The 14,805-nt window shown below is 52.3% G+C and overlaps 5 protein-coding genes across 5 annotated transcripts; 2 read left to right on the plus strand and 3 right to left on the minus strand.

Annotated features, from left to right (window-relative positions):
• Positions 1-594: 594 nt before the first annotated feature.
• On the plus strand, positions 595-4,090 carry MRS44_017883 (uncharacterized protein; the record flags this gene model as incomplete). Its single annotated transcript, XM_065615772.1, has 5 exons — positions 595-939; positions 991-1,137; positions 1,609-2,198; positions 2,716-3,059; positions 3,723-4,090. 5 exons carry the CDS (start codon positions 595-597, stop codon positions 4,088-4,090), a joined length of 1,794 nt encoding a protein of 597 aa, XP_065471844.1.
• A 318-nt stretch (positions 4,091-4,408) lies between these two features.
• Positions 4,409-5,210, minus strand: MRS44_017884 (uncharacterized protein; the record flags this gene model as incomplete). The annotated part of the gene is made up of 2 exons (XM_065615773.1): positions 4,409-5,097; positions 5,159-5,210. The coding sequence occupies 2 exons, from the start codon at positions 5,208-5,210 to the stop codon at positions 4,409-4,411; spliced, it is 741 nt and encodes a 246-aa protein (XP_065471845.1).
• Positions 5,211-7,894: 2,684 nt separating this feature from the next.
• MRS44_017885 (uncharacterized protein) lies at positions 7,895-8,641 on the minus strand (the record flags this gene model as incomplete). The annotated part of the gene is made up of 1 exon (XM_065615774.1): positions 7,895-8,641. One exon carries the CDS (start codon positions 8,639-8,641, stop codon positions 7,895-7,897), a length of 747 nt encoding a protein of 248 aa, XP_065471846.1.
• A 548-nt stretch (positions 8,642-9,189) lies between these two features.
• On the plus strand, positions 9,190-10,044 carry MRS44_017886 (uncharacterized protein; the record flags this gene model as incomplete). The annotated part of the gene is made up of 1 exon (XM_065615775.1): positions 9,190-10,044. The coding sequence occupies one exon, from the start codon at positions 9,190-9,192 to the stop codon at positions 10,042-10,044; it is 855 nt and encodes a 284-aa protein (XP_065471847.1).
• An 858-nt stretch (positions 10,045-10,902) lies between these two features.
• MRS44_017887 (uncharacterized protein) lies at positions 10,903-12,903 on the minus strand (the record flags this gene model as incomplete). Its single annotated transcript, XM_065615776.1, has 3 exons — positions 10,903-11,833; positions 11,885-11,961; positions 12,151-12,903. The coding sequence occupies 3 exons, from the start codon at positions 12,901-12,903 to the stop codon at positions 10,903-10,905; spliced, it is 1,761 nt and encodes a 586-aa protein (XP_065471848.1).
• Between the last annotated feature and the right edge of the window lie 1,902 nt (positions 12,904-14,805).

A 14,805-nucleotide genomic window follows, 5' to 3' on the forward strand; every position in this document is an offset into this window, starting at 1 on the left:
ACTATCTGGTTCAGCACTATAAAGAGCAGAAGGAGAAGTGCGTTCTTTCAAATCACCCACGGCTTGAAGCACGTATCCTGGCTTCGTGGTTTAAGTTTGATAAGTACTATCCCTTGGGCTGTGGAAAACCTCCCACCAGGTCACGGCAGGGGGATGCGGCCAATTAAAATGCATCAGATCAACGGTACCTAATCCCGTCCCTATTTTAGCCTATGATAGAAGTACCAGCAATCTCTCGAGTTACAAATTGCTACATCACACTGCTCACATTTTCAATTGATTGACGGATAACGGGTCCTCGGGCAGCTCCTTGACGAGAAGCTCTCGTCGCGGCACTTCGAAGGGTTAAAAATCGAAGCCTCGGTCTTCGGCAGGCGGAAAAGCCAGTCTCCGGGTGCTGTCACCCTCATTCTCTTGAAGGCTATTATCTTCATTGATAAAGCTGTTATCATCATACGCGTTGAGAGCCTCCTCCGATATCTCTATAGGTGCCGATTGGGAAGTCATTGATCAATCTGAAAGAATTTCTATGGAAATGTAGGCGGAATCAATTAATGACGCGTCATAAGGTTCCCCTCATGTACCTCTGAGAAGATGGGGGGATGTGGGGCTCGGTACGGCCGGGAGGTTTTCCACAGCTCAAGGGATAAGCTCACGGATGACACTCCAGTCTATGCGGCTGCAGTACTTCTCCATCCAGCTTACCGCAAGGCTTATTTTGATACCCATTGGGCCCATCAAAGGCAATATATCGAACCGACAATCCATGCCGCGCGTAGGCTATGGCAGAAGCACTTCAAACCACGAATCGAAGGGACCACGCAAACGCCCCAAAGTTCAGAGATCGGACATACAGAGAATCCGTTTCAGCGCTTCAAGGCTAATGCGGCTGGTGCCATTTATGATCAGCTCCGAGACGAATTCGACGACTTCCTTGGGGTATATTTGCGTCCAATTTACGTTCTAAATATTTACTAATATGCAGACCAGGCAACGCCTCACATTATTGGCGAACAATCAGCCTTAAGTTGGTGGCTCGAGTCGGCCCGCCAGTTCGTCTATCCGAACCTCGCAAGAGGGCTACCACGATCTTCTCGATCCCACCAATGTCAGCCGAGCCGGAACGGGTTTTCTCAGGTACAAAACATACCATTGCGCCTGAGCGTATTCGGTTAGGACCAGAGATGGTAGAAATCACCGAGTGTGTAAAGAGCTGGGTGAGGATTCCACCTGGCAAAGAGCGAGCTGTATTGAGTGGCATATTCAGGAATGCATTGCAAGTTGAGGAGGCCGCAGCAATACTTAAAGACGCCCGACTAGAGGCAGATCAAGATCCTCAAGAGGACCATATCATGCTGCTATAGCAAGTACGTAGGGCTCTATACGAGCTATTCTGAGTTCTGTCATACTGAGTTCATTATATTGACTGGGAGAGATGATAGTATAAACAACGCCGTCGAATCACCATATTGAATGCCATGTTTCACAAACATTGAAACAAACTGAAACGAAAGTCAAGTTTCAGTGAAACAAACAAAACAGAGGCTATGTTTCAGTTTCAATGTATACTTCCATCACTGGGCAAGTCTATCTGACATTCCACTCAAGATTCTGATCAACAACGCTGGTGCGATGATGCCGCGACACCACTTTGGGCCAGTGGATTCATTCACCCCAGAAGAGCTATCCGCCAACATTTCAATAAATGCAAGCTTCCCACTGCTCCTCACTGGAGCTCTCATGCCACTTCTGGTAGCGAACCAACCAAGCTTGACCCTCAATGTTGGCTCCTTGGCCGATGTAGGTATGCCACTTTTCCCTTCGTATGGCCCATCCAAGGCTTTCCTCATGAATAGCTCCATCGAGTTAGGCCTAGAATCAGTACTGGAGGGAAGAGATGTGGAGGTCTTGGGACTGCGAATTTTCCAAGTGACAGAAACCAGCACAACAGCACTGCCGCCCAGTTTGCTAATTCCTGATGCAGCAACCTGGGTCAAGACTGCATTGGCGAGAGTCGGATGTGGGCGGCCCACGATTCTCCCATACTGGTCACATGCCGTGCAGCTTGCATTGCTGGAAGCTCTCCCAGACTGGGCCAAACGCAAAGCTTTGATCAGTGCTGTTAGGAAAATGAGAGGTGATTCTACTGGAAAAACGGATGCCGCAGCAGCAGTAACAGATTTGCAGAAGAAGGCACTGTGAAGGAGGTCCTAAATGCTGTGAGCTACTAAGAGATATGGTTTGATTTAAATGTATTAATCCTTAATAAGGAAATCAACTTGTATAACGTCATTATTCATCTTGACTGTTAGCATCCAGATTGCCATAATATTATGACGATAAGAACACAGGGATGGGGTATAAGCGGGGGTCACGGCCGGCTCTGGGGGGTCATGATCGGGATGGAGTTTATCCTGGAATATCTCGAAGACTGGCGGGTTCTCTGCGAGGAGAAAACTGCTCATCTAGCAGCGGAAGTAAGGCATCTAACCTAGGGAGAGGAGCCTGAACTAGCTATGGGTATGGAATCAAGATCTGCGCGGCTACTAGCAGTCAGCCAAACTCGAGAGGGACCCTCACGCCAGCCACGACTACCATTAAGACTTCAGGGGTATGAGCTTGCGCAGTTACGCCGCCGTCGCGAAACAGCTCTTCCGGCCCATCCACTTACCAGTCCACAGTTTAATGAAGATGCCCTCCCTGCATATTCTCTAGAGGACTACCTACAGACGATGCTCGTTCCGTGAGCAGTATTGCTAGTATGGAGGGCCAAGAGCGTGCAAGTATTTGGGCAAGCATCAATAATGCTTGGATTAAGCTTAACGAGTACTACACTCTCCTCGGACGGTCGCCTCTGTTTGCGGCCTCTGTTGTTCTAAATCCGGACCTTGGCCCCCGGTGGCTCGAGACTAACTGGACCTTCCCAGAGCAGCTGCAAAGGCTTCGTGATGCAAAGGATGGCATCAAAGGCTACTTTGAGCGTTGGTACTCAAATGACGATGATGCCTCTGAGGAGAGTGTTTTCGCCACGCCTTCGTTAACGCCCCGACCTGAGCAAAGTAGGTTTGAGCAGTGGGTAAAAAGCCGGCAGCCTAAGCTCTCAGCAACAGGCAGTGAGCTTGAACGATACTACAGGCTTGAACCGTAGCAGGTGAATGACCCTATTCAGGGATGGATTGATCATAGGAACGCTTTCCCGTGTTTAAGCAGATTCGCATTAGACGTCCTTGCTATTCCGGCCATGGCAACTGACTTTGAGAGAGCATTCAGTCTTGCGAAGCTTACAGTCACCTCTGTTAAAATGATAAGATGCTAATTGCTTAATTCTATCTCAAAGTGAAGTAGGGGAACCACTATTTATGTACAGGCACGATTTCTTGTAGAATGTTCCTCCTCCTTCCACACCTTGCCACCGACTTGGTCACCTCACACTTGTGATCTCCAACAACCTCACAGCAGCATTCCCTGCCTGGATCGAGCATTGAGTCGGTTCAATTACCGAAGAACTGGATCAGGGGAGGGCGTGTTACTCTAGGGGGCCCTATGCTTGAGCAACCAGGCCAGTTAGAACCTAGGGCAGAATCCCGAAGCTGGGGATAGCCTTACATGACCTACGCTATGCCAGATATTAATCAATCAACCTATCAGGTCAGGTATGAAGGTTAAATTATCAATTCAGATCAGATTTAGGTCCTGATCTGATTTGATTGATCTGACGGCAGCCCTGTGGTCCGAGGCTCTAGGTCTCGACGACTCTCCCTCCCACCACTTGCGATACAGAGCGCTGTCAAGACGGACTGCCAAGATGCCCAGCTCACCTGGCTCGCTCGAATCCAGAACTGGTTTCCTGATGCTCCATCCACCCTCCACTATCCAGTCACTTCCACACTTCGCCATCCAACAACTGTGCACGGTACATTCTGAGGTCTTGGCTGATCATGCAGGCCTCAATCCGCTTGGTGTTCACGGTGATAGCGTCGGACAGACTCGTAAATACGCTGCTGAGCGGTGGAGATGTTGCTGGCGATGGTATCCGGTTCCACCCATCAAACCGGTTGCGCGAGGTGTCGCTATCGATCCCGAAGGATGAATACGTTCAGACGGTTTCCACTTCGTGCAACAACTGCCTGTGGCCCCAGCCAGACTCCACCCAATCTCTCAAAGTGCATACTGCCCTCTCTGAAATGATAAAACCGGCGAAGACGCTGAGATAATTCGGACCAGGGGGAACGGCGACAGGGTGACAAAGGTACCCCCCTGATAAACTCATGTCTCCGAGGGCCGTTACCAATCTGACTATGAGAGTTCAGAATGACCTCGATTCCACTGTCGCTGGAGACTGCATTGATATGGTAGCCTCCTGTTCAAGACGCACTACTTTGCTAAGAATGCTGGCCTCTTGATCATGCTAAAGCCTCGGAAGGAAAGTAACATTAGACCGAGGTGCGTAAGGGGTGCGAGCGTATAAGGCTCGGTTTGAGGAGCCAGATAGACTCGAGTAGGTCGAGTGTTGAAGGTCGCTAGGGACAAAAAAGTGTTGGTCGTCGTTCCCACGGCTTCGGTTGTCCTCGTCGCGACGCACGGGGATCAGCAAGACGAGAGGAGCAAGAAGGTTTGGTGACGTCGGAGTCGCTCGGTTGGTAACGCCGGGGATGTAGGCGATCTGGATAATATTGGAGGCTCGAGTAAGGACGGTGGGAGCGATAGAATGGACGGTATGTGTTGATGGGGGACGAGTCCCCCCCAAGGCGGCATTCTTCTCGGCGCTTTGCACAGGGTCCATGTCTTCGACATTGATAGATGTGGGAGTCTGTGACCTCTTAGGCTTAATATAGAACCTCCAGGCTAAATATGTAGCGACGGCAATCACTACGATGCTACCGATGATACCGCCGATGATGCCGCCAATGTTTAGGCCGCCGCCGCCTTTGTCAGATTCGGCCTCTTCATCCTTCATGCAGCTGGATGTAGCACATTGGGTGCAGTCGAGAGGAACGGTAAATTGGCAGCTCTCACCATTAAAACACTTAGGGCATTGGAGTCCTGTGCTATCGTCACACTCGATACAGTCGTTGTCTCGAGGGACGAGCTGAAGTGCTATGAACCGCCATCAGCGGCTGTCGATAGGCATGAGGATAAAGGGACCATAGTCACTGACCATGTCCTAACTCATCTAAGTCTCTGGCAACGAAGTATCGAGACCCGCCCATGTTGATGTCTCAACAGTTAGAGGCCGATAAGAAATTGAGATAACATCGGCGCTCGAAGTTTGGCAAGTGTCGATCATTTGGGCTGATAAAGCCAAGCTTAAGTTGGGTGGGTCATCAGCGCAGGCTTGGCAATGGCTAGGTTTCGATAGCGAATTGCGATAGAATTCGACAGGTGAGAAAGAAAAACGAACGATCGAACGATTCGTCGCACAAAGATGAAGTGAGGAACATCTACAGGACAGACCTGCCAGGAGCTAGACTTTGGGTAGACCCGAAGTGCCCGCTGCTTCGCTGGGAAATACATTAACTAGTCTGTTTTCTCGAGTTGGTTACCTTCCTCTGTAAACGAACTGTAAGCGGCCTCTCAAAGGTTTCTTGGTAACCCATCCAATTAAACATTTTAAATTACCTATTTTGCTGAGTACAGCTCGCTTTTCGATGAAAATATGCCCAAACGCATCCGTGCACACGTCTGTGCCCCAAGCATTCTCCGTTTTTGGTATGCCGGAGGGACCTTGCCGGTCTTTTGTCATAATACACGCTTTTCGCCCGTGCGCGCTTGCCGGATTCAAGGAATCGAGCTCTCTTGCACAGGTCGGAATTAGTCGAAGTCTCCGCAGAACAGAACGATTGGAACCCCTCTAAAAACCTTTTGGCAGCCGCGCAGCGTGCAGGGTCGCTCATTCACGCATGCAGCATCTGCACTCCACCTCGTCGATGATGAGCAGGTACTTCTCCTGCCAGTCCATTCGAGACTGGCAGTTGATGGAACGCTCCACTAGATTCGACGATCTGACCCCGTCAATGCCCCTCTCCAGGTCTGTGCGCCACAACTGGTCCTTCGAAAAGCCACAGGCTGAGTGGATTGTGATGCCGTTGATCCGCGCTGCCGCAGTTCCTGACGTGGCCGTCCCCAGGAGACGATTCGAAATAAACCCCACCGTCTCTTCTACTCTCCCTCGGGATTCAGACCGTCTGAAAAGTGGTCTAGAAGGATTATGGGCCCATTGTACGGTACGCCGTGTCTGGATGCGGAAGTGCTGGCCTGACACGCATGCTCATTGGTCAGAATTTTCCCAGCTTTCAGTTGAGGATTACAACCTGGTCACGACCGTCCCCATGGTGTTACGCCACGTGCTATCATCCGACAAATGTCGCCGCTAGATACTAGTACGTCTGTTCGTAATTAGAGGCGTGATCTAGACCGCGCTAGGACGTTCCAAACCTCCTGCTTACATCACGCTACGGAACCAGGAACCACAGCTTAGAGAGAGCTCAATTCGTCTGTTATGTAAGGAAGGCTTTGGGCTATAAAGCCCACACCCTGTCTGGGATGAGCTCACAGACGTAAGAAGTTCTTAAGAGTCAGTCGCCAAGAACACGATTCTCATCGCAAACAGAACGTTAGCAGCTGAACTTTAAACTATATACCGTCGATGTGTTAACGGTCGCCCACGCCGGCGGAAACGGGTTCAAGATGAGGGGTTGATAATTGCTCTAGTCCCTTATCCGGCATAGCCCAAGCCTCACCGTTCACATGGCGCAGCGCTATTAACTAAACTATTGATAGAGGCTTAGAGTGATAAAGCAATATTGCGGGAGTGGAAGATGATGTGTTGTTCTTGACCACATCCCAGCCATCAGCAGATCGGACTATCTTAGTCATACGGTCTCAACATGAAGGGATAAGTTCCGTGCACATCGTTTGCCGCTCGTTTGTGTAACGATTTCCGAAGCACCCATGCCTGTGGTGGCCATCTCTTCTAGAATATTGGAAGGGAAGTCGTCTGTGAGAATTCGGGGACTTTGGACGTAATCTAAAATGAAAGTAGGCAATTGAGTTCATGCTCGGTACATGCTTTGTTGCGGCAAGAATGGCAAGGGGAAATTATCATTCACTCAAGCCCTTCAATTCTATCCAAAACTTTGTCGAAGGGTATCGCTCTTCCTCCATACAATTGCATGCACAATCCCAAGACAGCCAGAGGGCTTGTGAGCGCCGTGGATAGTCTGTCATCTAGGTCTGGGTTATCGATCGCTTCAATGTCAGCTATATATCTTGCTCCTTCATTATCCCACTTCAATGACGTGTTGGTAGGATCAAACCGTGCGAACATGTTTGTCCGCGCTGCAAACACGCCGGCTGGAGCAGAATGTGCGTGCTCCCAATCAATGACGCCAACCACTTCGAACACGTCGTTTAGCAGGATGTTATGTAGCAGAAAGTCGGGATGGACGATTGGATATTTGCCAGGGACTCATTGATTGTGAAGTCTCGGATAGCCGACCCGAGTCGTCTGGGAAAGGATTGGGTAGCGCGTTCCAAACTTGAATCGTTCAGACGTGACAGGTTTTCGAACGTTGGATTTGGTCGGCCCATGACAAGAAATAATCAGCTGCCAGTTCGAATGTGCCTTTAAAGTTCAAACGCTGTGGGTAGGTGCCCGATGTCGCTGTTCCCACTAAAATTTAATGTCAGGCAGCCGATCTGGCTGACAGATGCATCTAACAATTGATACTGATAGCGAGTCAGGGTGTCCAATACTGCAGACTGCTGGTCAACAACCTGCATCGATGCTATCGAGCTAAAGTGAATATTTCCCCGAAAAGTAATCCGCACAAGACAGCACTGCCCCATTCCTCAGGATGCTTATACACAGGTCCTCGATATCCCAACCAACCTCTCATGGAGTCGCCAGAGTTGGACAGCAGCACTTGCGCTGGCAGGTCTCTCCCGAACACGTGAGGCCCAGAGAGACGTACATGAACCAGTTGCCGGTGCCAATGGTTTCGCCTTCGTTGAAGCAAGTGGCATCGTCGCCGCTACCTGCGATGGAGATGCCCGCCGCAACGTAGATGGTCTTGTCGCAGAGTGAAGCCGGCTTCAGGTCATCGAATTCGTCAATGATTTTGCTGATGGGCACCCAGCACTCGGTCGGGTCGGTAGTGCAGTACTTGTTGAAGGCCCAGTTTCCAAGCGCGTTGTTTTTCGTGATGGGGGCATCGTCGACCTGCAGGTGGATGTCGTGGACGTCGACGCCCGCGGCCGTGGTGACGTCAATGTGGAGGCACTGCTGTCCAAAGTACGGACCAGCCGGGCAGTCTTCGATCGTGTACGAGACTCCATCCTGGACATCGTGCTGATCGTCTCCATAGTTCTTGCCGCACTGGAGGTTGGTCGTCGAGGGAGAGACTTGCAGCCCTCCGGTGGTGCTCTCGGCGCAGCAAGGTGGCGACGTGTCTGGGCATGTGTCGCCGTCCCTGGGGAAATGCTCATCTGGGTAGTTGTAGGACAGGGGCGCACACCTTCTGATGGGAGGACACTGGCACGAGGTGGCTTCGTCAGCGGAGCACGTGTCAAAGGTAACCGTCGCGAGGCCGCGATGCGCCAGCATAAGCCACGCAAGGCCAGACAAGCTTGCAAACTTCATCTTGGAGGTGAGGCGGTGCGGGAACGAACAAAGGCAACAAAAGAAGACAACGGTAACTGGATAAGCGAAGGACTGGGTTGGGGATCCAAAAAGAGTTGACAAGCGACGGCCTGGGTGGTTTATATAACCAGAGGATTCAGCATGCAGAACAGCCGTCCCACTTCAAAACTGTCTAAGCGATTCTCTCTTTCATAGCCTCTCGAACCCGTGTGCGGCATCTCCCGAAGGTCTCCTAGCTCAGCGTGCCCGTCATCCACTCGACGCTATTCGTCGTAGCAGAGCGGGTGGAAATGAGTGGCGAGACTAGCAATTATCGCTGGGCTTGACACACGGCTCAATAAGCCACAACTCCGCCCCGAAGGTCATCCAAGTCGACTGCTGACGGAACTACCGTAGAAACTTGAGAAATTGGCCCTCTTGGCAAAGTGGAGTTATGCACGCTTCTGCTCACTAATGCACCCAAAATGGGTTAGAGGGCCTGCCATCATCTTCCCAATCACACGCTGGCAACATTAAAAGTGTCAGTAAGCCGAAGATACATATCGCCGATGAAGAGACTGGCACTTGCACATACCGAGAGCGGAATCGAGCGAATGGAAACGATCCAAGCCTATGCGGTACCACCGTGGCACGGCCGCATGTCGCTGGTGTGCGAGGCTGATCGGGAAGCGGCGGTGGCAGCAGCCGAGAGTGCCGACGATATTGTCATCGCGACTAGTGCTTCCGACAGGGGAAGACTAGTAGGCATGGGAGGCGTCATCTGCCACAAATCGCCTGGCCGGGTAGATAAGGTAGTCGCCAGGTATTCGGTCACTCTCGGTTCGCGAGACGACCAGAACCCATACACGGCCGAGCTGGAGGCGATAGCGATGGCACTTCGATGTATGCCCGACGGACTTCGATGCGGAGAGCTTACGGTATTATCGAGCAGCCAGTCATCCCTAAAGGCGATTACACGACCACGACAGCAGTCGCGCCAGGGCACCATTCGACAGATCTATGATCACATCGAACGACTGGGAAAAGCAAACAACAGGGTCAAGATGATGTGGATACCGTCTCGAAGCGATGACTTTACCATGGGCCACATAGCAAAGAGGCAAGCCCGAAGAGCAACCGCGGCAGAGCGCACACCGGAGTCGTTACTATACCAGGCTCGCTCTACCCGGACCAGATTGGCGAGGTTGCAACTGCGGCAGCAACGGGCACTGCCCGACAGAGTAGGCGGCTACTCCAAGAGGATCAACAAAGCTTTGCCAGGCAAACACACGGAAGCGCTATACGATGGACTAAAGAGAAGAGAAGCAGACGTGCTCTCGCAGCTCCGTACGGGAATGGCGAGGATCAACAGTTACCTGTGCAAGATAGGCGCGGTGGAGTCGGACATGTGTGATTGTGTTTAAGCAGCCGAGACGATGGAATATTTCCTGATTCGATGCACAAAATGGGTGGCATAGCGCGAAGGCATGAGACAAGTTGGACAAAGCATGATGGGAAGTCTCTCGTTCTTTCTGGGAGGCAAATCGACGTCGGATGGACAGAAGTGGACACCTAATTTACAGGCGGTGTGAACGGCGGTCAAGTTTGCAATAGAGACAGGGAGACTGGAGGCGAACCGGGAGATATGACACATTAATAACTGAACCTAGGGAATACTAACATCCAATAGCCTCAGGTGGACAGTCTATGCTTCAGCTGCTGAAGATAGGATGCTGAACACTTGGAGAAATCGGCCTCTAAGCAGGTCTGTCAAACAGAGTCAAGCGAGGCTGGAACAAAAAAGAATCGGAGAGAGAAGTGGGGTTTTCTTTTGTGGTCAGGATCAAGATGGCGGAAGTGTAAATGGCAAAGCGTATCTAACGGCCCTATGAGACTACTTCTCCCGGGCGTAATAAAACCTGCTACTATTACTACCACCTATCAGTCGCCGGGTTGCGTAGATCGCTTACTTAATCCTCTGAGTATATCCTTTTCCCTCAACTTGATGAGACCATCCTCTGTGTCTGTTGAGACAGTATGACTAAGATGGTCCGATCTGTTGGTGGCTGGGATGTGGATACTATGTAAGGAGCTGTGCTCCTCTCGGATACATGTAACTTAAACCTTTCAACAACACAACACCTTCTACTCCCGCAGTGTTGCTTCATCAGTGTCATCCGGCTGCGTGTGAGCGGCGAAGCGTCAACCCAACGACAAACAAAGATGCAAGAGCAAAGAATGAGAAATTCCCTGAAACCCTCTGCAAATGATTAGACCAGCCTTCAAGTATCTGTCCAGCAAGATGAGAGCGTGCTGCAAGACCCATCCGAGTTCTTCGTCATAGAAGCATGAAAGATGGCGTAGTAATGGCCAGAGCACTTCGGGATACCCGTGATGCAGATATCGTGCTGCGAGTGTACCCAGTCAAGGCAGCCAGACGGCGGGAACTTGTAAGTCCACTGGCCAGGCGCGCAAATGTTGAACGACTTCTTCTTGCTGTTGATGTACTTGGTGCTGTCGAAGGGGTCGCAGGACACTTCGGCGTGCACGCTGGTGATGTGCGCGCTCGCCTTGGTGAGGTCGAAGCAGGCCTTGACCGTCGTAGCGGTGTCAGTGCTGAGCGAGACGGTGCCAACAACGTCTCCATTGGCGACTTGGTTGGCTCCTCGCCCGACAACCAGGTCGCCTGTGTATGGGAGACTGGCGATGTCGAACCACTCGCCCCAGCGGTTTGCGCTGCACAACTTGAGCTTGTTGACGAAGTGGCTCGCATCATCGACATCCGGCAGCATCCAGCCCCATCCTGTGCCGTACTGGCATTGCGGCTGGGGACAGAAGCTGTAATCGCTTGGGGGGTCGCAGCAGAGCTTGTCGTCGCAGCACTGTCCTCCGCAGCATGTTGGCGGACACTGTGTGTTGAGGGTGTGGCCATCGTTGCCGCAGTAGTTCTCCGTGTCTGGACAACAGTTCGGGGTTGGGTCGTTTTTGCACTCGGGGTTATCGCATCTCGTCTGGCCTGAGCAGCACTCTGCCGGGCATTTGTGATTCTCCAAGTGGTCATCGGTACCGCAGTAGTTCTCCGTGCTGGGGCAGCAGTTCGGGGTTGGGTCGTTCTTACACAAGGGGCTGTCGCATCTTGTCTGGCCCGGACAACACTCCGCTGGGCATTCGTGGTTTTCCACGTGGTCATCGGTACCGCAATAGTTCTCCGTGCTAGGGCAACAGTTTGGAGTTGGGTCGTTCTTACACAAGGGGCTGTCACACCTCGTTTGGCCCGGACAACATTCCGCTGGGCATTCGTGATTTTCCACGTGGTCATCGGTGCCGCAGTAGTTCTCCGTCTTGGGGCAACAGTTCGGAGTCGGGTCGTTTTTACACAAGGGGGTATCGCATCTCGTCTGGCCTGGACAGCACTCCGGCTCGCATAGGGGATTTGCTGGTTTCCCGTCCCCACCGCAGTAGGTATCACCCGGACAGCAATGGGTATCCGAGTTGCAGGGGCAGCAGCAGAGGGACGAGGTATCGCATACCTCGGAGCAGGTGAACTTGACCTTCTCATACTGGAAGAAGTTGCTGCCGTATTTCAGGCCTGTGTTTCCCTGGGTGCAGGTGGCCGAGCCAATGCCGAAGTGGACACCAACCGAGATGGTGTTGCCGCAGAGCCCGTCGTCGCCCTGGTTCTTGACTTTGCTCTCCCAGAGGGACTGCTCGAACTCGCAGCTCCAGTACTGGCAACCAGATGAGCCCGTCTTTTTAGTGCAATACGGCGTGGTGCCCTGTGCGGCGTTGCCAAAGTTCCAACCACCGGCGTTGGTGGTTGGTGCCACGCTTTCATCGTCGATGAAGACAGAGATTCCGCTGGCCAGTGTGTAGCAGTCACCACCACTCTTGACGGGCGTGACAGTGATGATCAAGCAAGTCTTTGTGGACGCGCCTGAGCAGGGTCCGAAAGTGTATTGGATCCCGCCGGTAGTGTCTCCGTCTTGGTCGCTGGTGGCGAATTTGCTGCCGCATTGGATATCAGATCCCTTGGGGGTAAGGCTGTACAAGGTCTTCTTCTTTTCGCAACACGTAGCAGTGGGGCAGTCGTCTCGTTCCATGAGGGATGGCACTGGCATCGCGCCAACATCGCGCTTAGTGATCCATGAGGTACAGCAGCCAGATTTCAAGGTTTCTTGGTCGAAGGCGGTGGCTGGGTTGCTGCAGGTCGCAGCCGAAGCCGTGCTCAGAAAGGAGGCAAGGGCTGTCAAGCCCAAGCCCAAGCCCGAGAGGCGAGACTTCATGTTGATGACTGTCGTTGGGTACGTCAGCCGTCGACGAGGAAAGGTGAAAGAAGATCAGTTGGAAGCAAGGACTCTGGTTGAAGGGGATGTGTTAGGAGTCCAGCCCAGACCTGCTGGTAGTTCGAGGCTGAGGTTGTGTTTCCTCTCCGGCTTGAGCTGGGGCGAGGGCCCGAAACCTATAAGTAGGAGACAGGACAATGTCGGGTTGGGCATCTCCGGACCGTGGTCTGTGGGATTGTATGCCATGTGTTCGCCACCACTTGGTAAGCAACAATAAGCATGAGCTATGATTGGGAGGCCAGAGTCAGTCTAGACCTTTGGAGAGTACTCAGGCTTGACGAGAACTGCGACTATTGGAAATCAGAAGTGATCCAAACCCCTCTTTGGCGACTTGCGTTGAGTGAGATTCTTTGTGAGCTCGAGGAGATAGGGCGAACGGTCTCACTCCCAGCCTCGTCATTCGCCGCGGGGAAGCGCCCGGGACACTATTGTCTGCTAGGCGCATGTTTGCTTGATAGTTGTCACCTCCAAACAGGGAGTTCGGCGAGCTTTCCGGTCCATCATGGGGGCGAAACAACCAACAACTACATCCCATTCAAGCTGAACCGCTGGGGTCTGGACCAGGTCTCTCGGCTCCTCGCTCCAGGGTCGTTGCATTAGCCCACCGGGTCCACCGTTTCCCCAGAGCGAGTGCCCGATGCCAAGACGCCGAGACCGGGTCCGGCAACGTCGATGGTTGCTCACATGGCACAATATTACCGGCCGCCTGGGTTCCTCAGCTGAACCACAATGGCCGTGGCGTGAAGAGTCTACGAATTATCAGTGCACACGCTGCGTGGGGCATCTGGTTCCAGGTTGGTGGAGGGCCACAACTGATAGTGAGCTGTTTGTCTTTACATTCGGAAGCGGTTGCGATTACGGCCTCAATAAGACAATGGAATTTTGGGTCTAGAAACTCCGTCAGTTAGGTTGCTCGCTTACGGGGAACTTAGCCCAAGGCTTCTCACTTATCGTAGAGTAGGTTTGGGCCATAGACAAATTCAACTGGGCACCCGCACTCAGACTTGAAAGCCCAATATTTCGCGGAATTGCCCACTGTGTTGATGCAGGCACCTGCTCACCATCCCCTCCCCCCACAGTTGCAGAACCATAACGCCGGGGACATACTACGCAAGGGGCATCTCGACCACAGTGGCACTTGATTCGTCTCATTGTGACGTAATTGCGATCAATTCCGAACGGAAGAGAAAGAAAATCAGCTTATTGTCAGCTGTGGCTATCCTCCAACTTGAGAATTAGCATGTCTCCCCGCAGCGTGTACTCTGATAATTCGTTGAATATCAACGCCACAACGCCTGTTGTGGTTCAGCTGAGAACAGACAATCCAGGGCACCGGTTATATGTCGTTCGAGACTGCCAACATGACCAATCACCGACGTTGCCAGATCCGTCTCGGCATCCGGTAGCGCGCTCGCTTTGATCAACGTGGGAATGCAACGGCCCTGTCAATGCCCGCAGCGAGGGGCCGAAGTTCAGTTGACAGCCACCTGCGTTGGCGCTTGTCCAGGCGCACGTCACTCCCTGTAGTCCTATTGGAGGAGGTTTCAGGGACGGCAATTGGAGTGGCAAGACATTGCGCCCATTTCGGCACTTCTGGGTCAAATGATGGACGGTACATTAGTTTACCTCTCACCGTGATAGGATGAACCTCAATTAGTCGATCACTAGCACACCGCCAATCGATGCATCAATTAATAGTTTACGGCGGTAGTCAATAGCGCCGCGCCATGTGAACGGTGAGGCTTGGCCCATGCCAGATAAGGGACCAGAGGGTTTTCAACCCCTGGTCAGGAAATCTTCCGAACAAGACACCAAAAGCTGGTGTACACTAACACAGATCCA

Source organism: Fusarium solani (genome assembly GCF_023522795.1).
Source record: "Fusarium solani strain SB1 chromosome Unknown bctg00000014, whole genome shotgun sequence".
NCBI classification, from domain to species: domain Eukaryota; kingdom Fungi; phylum Ascomycota; class Sordariomycetes; order Hypocreales; family Nectriaceae; genus Fusarium; species Fusarium solani.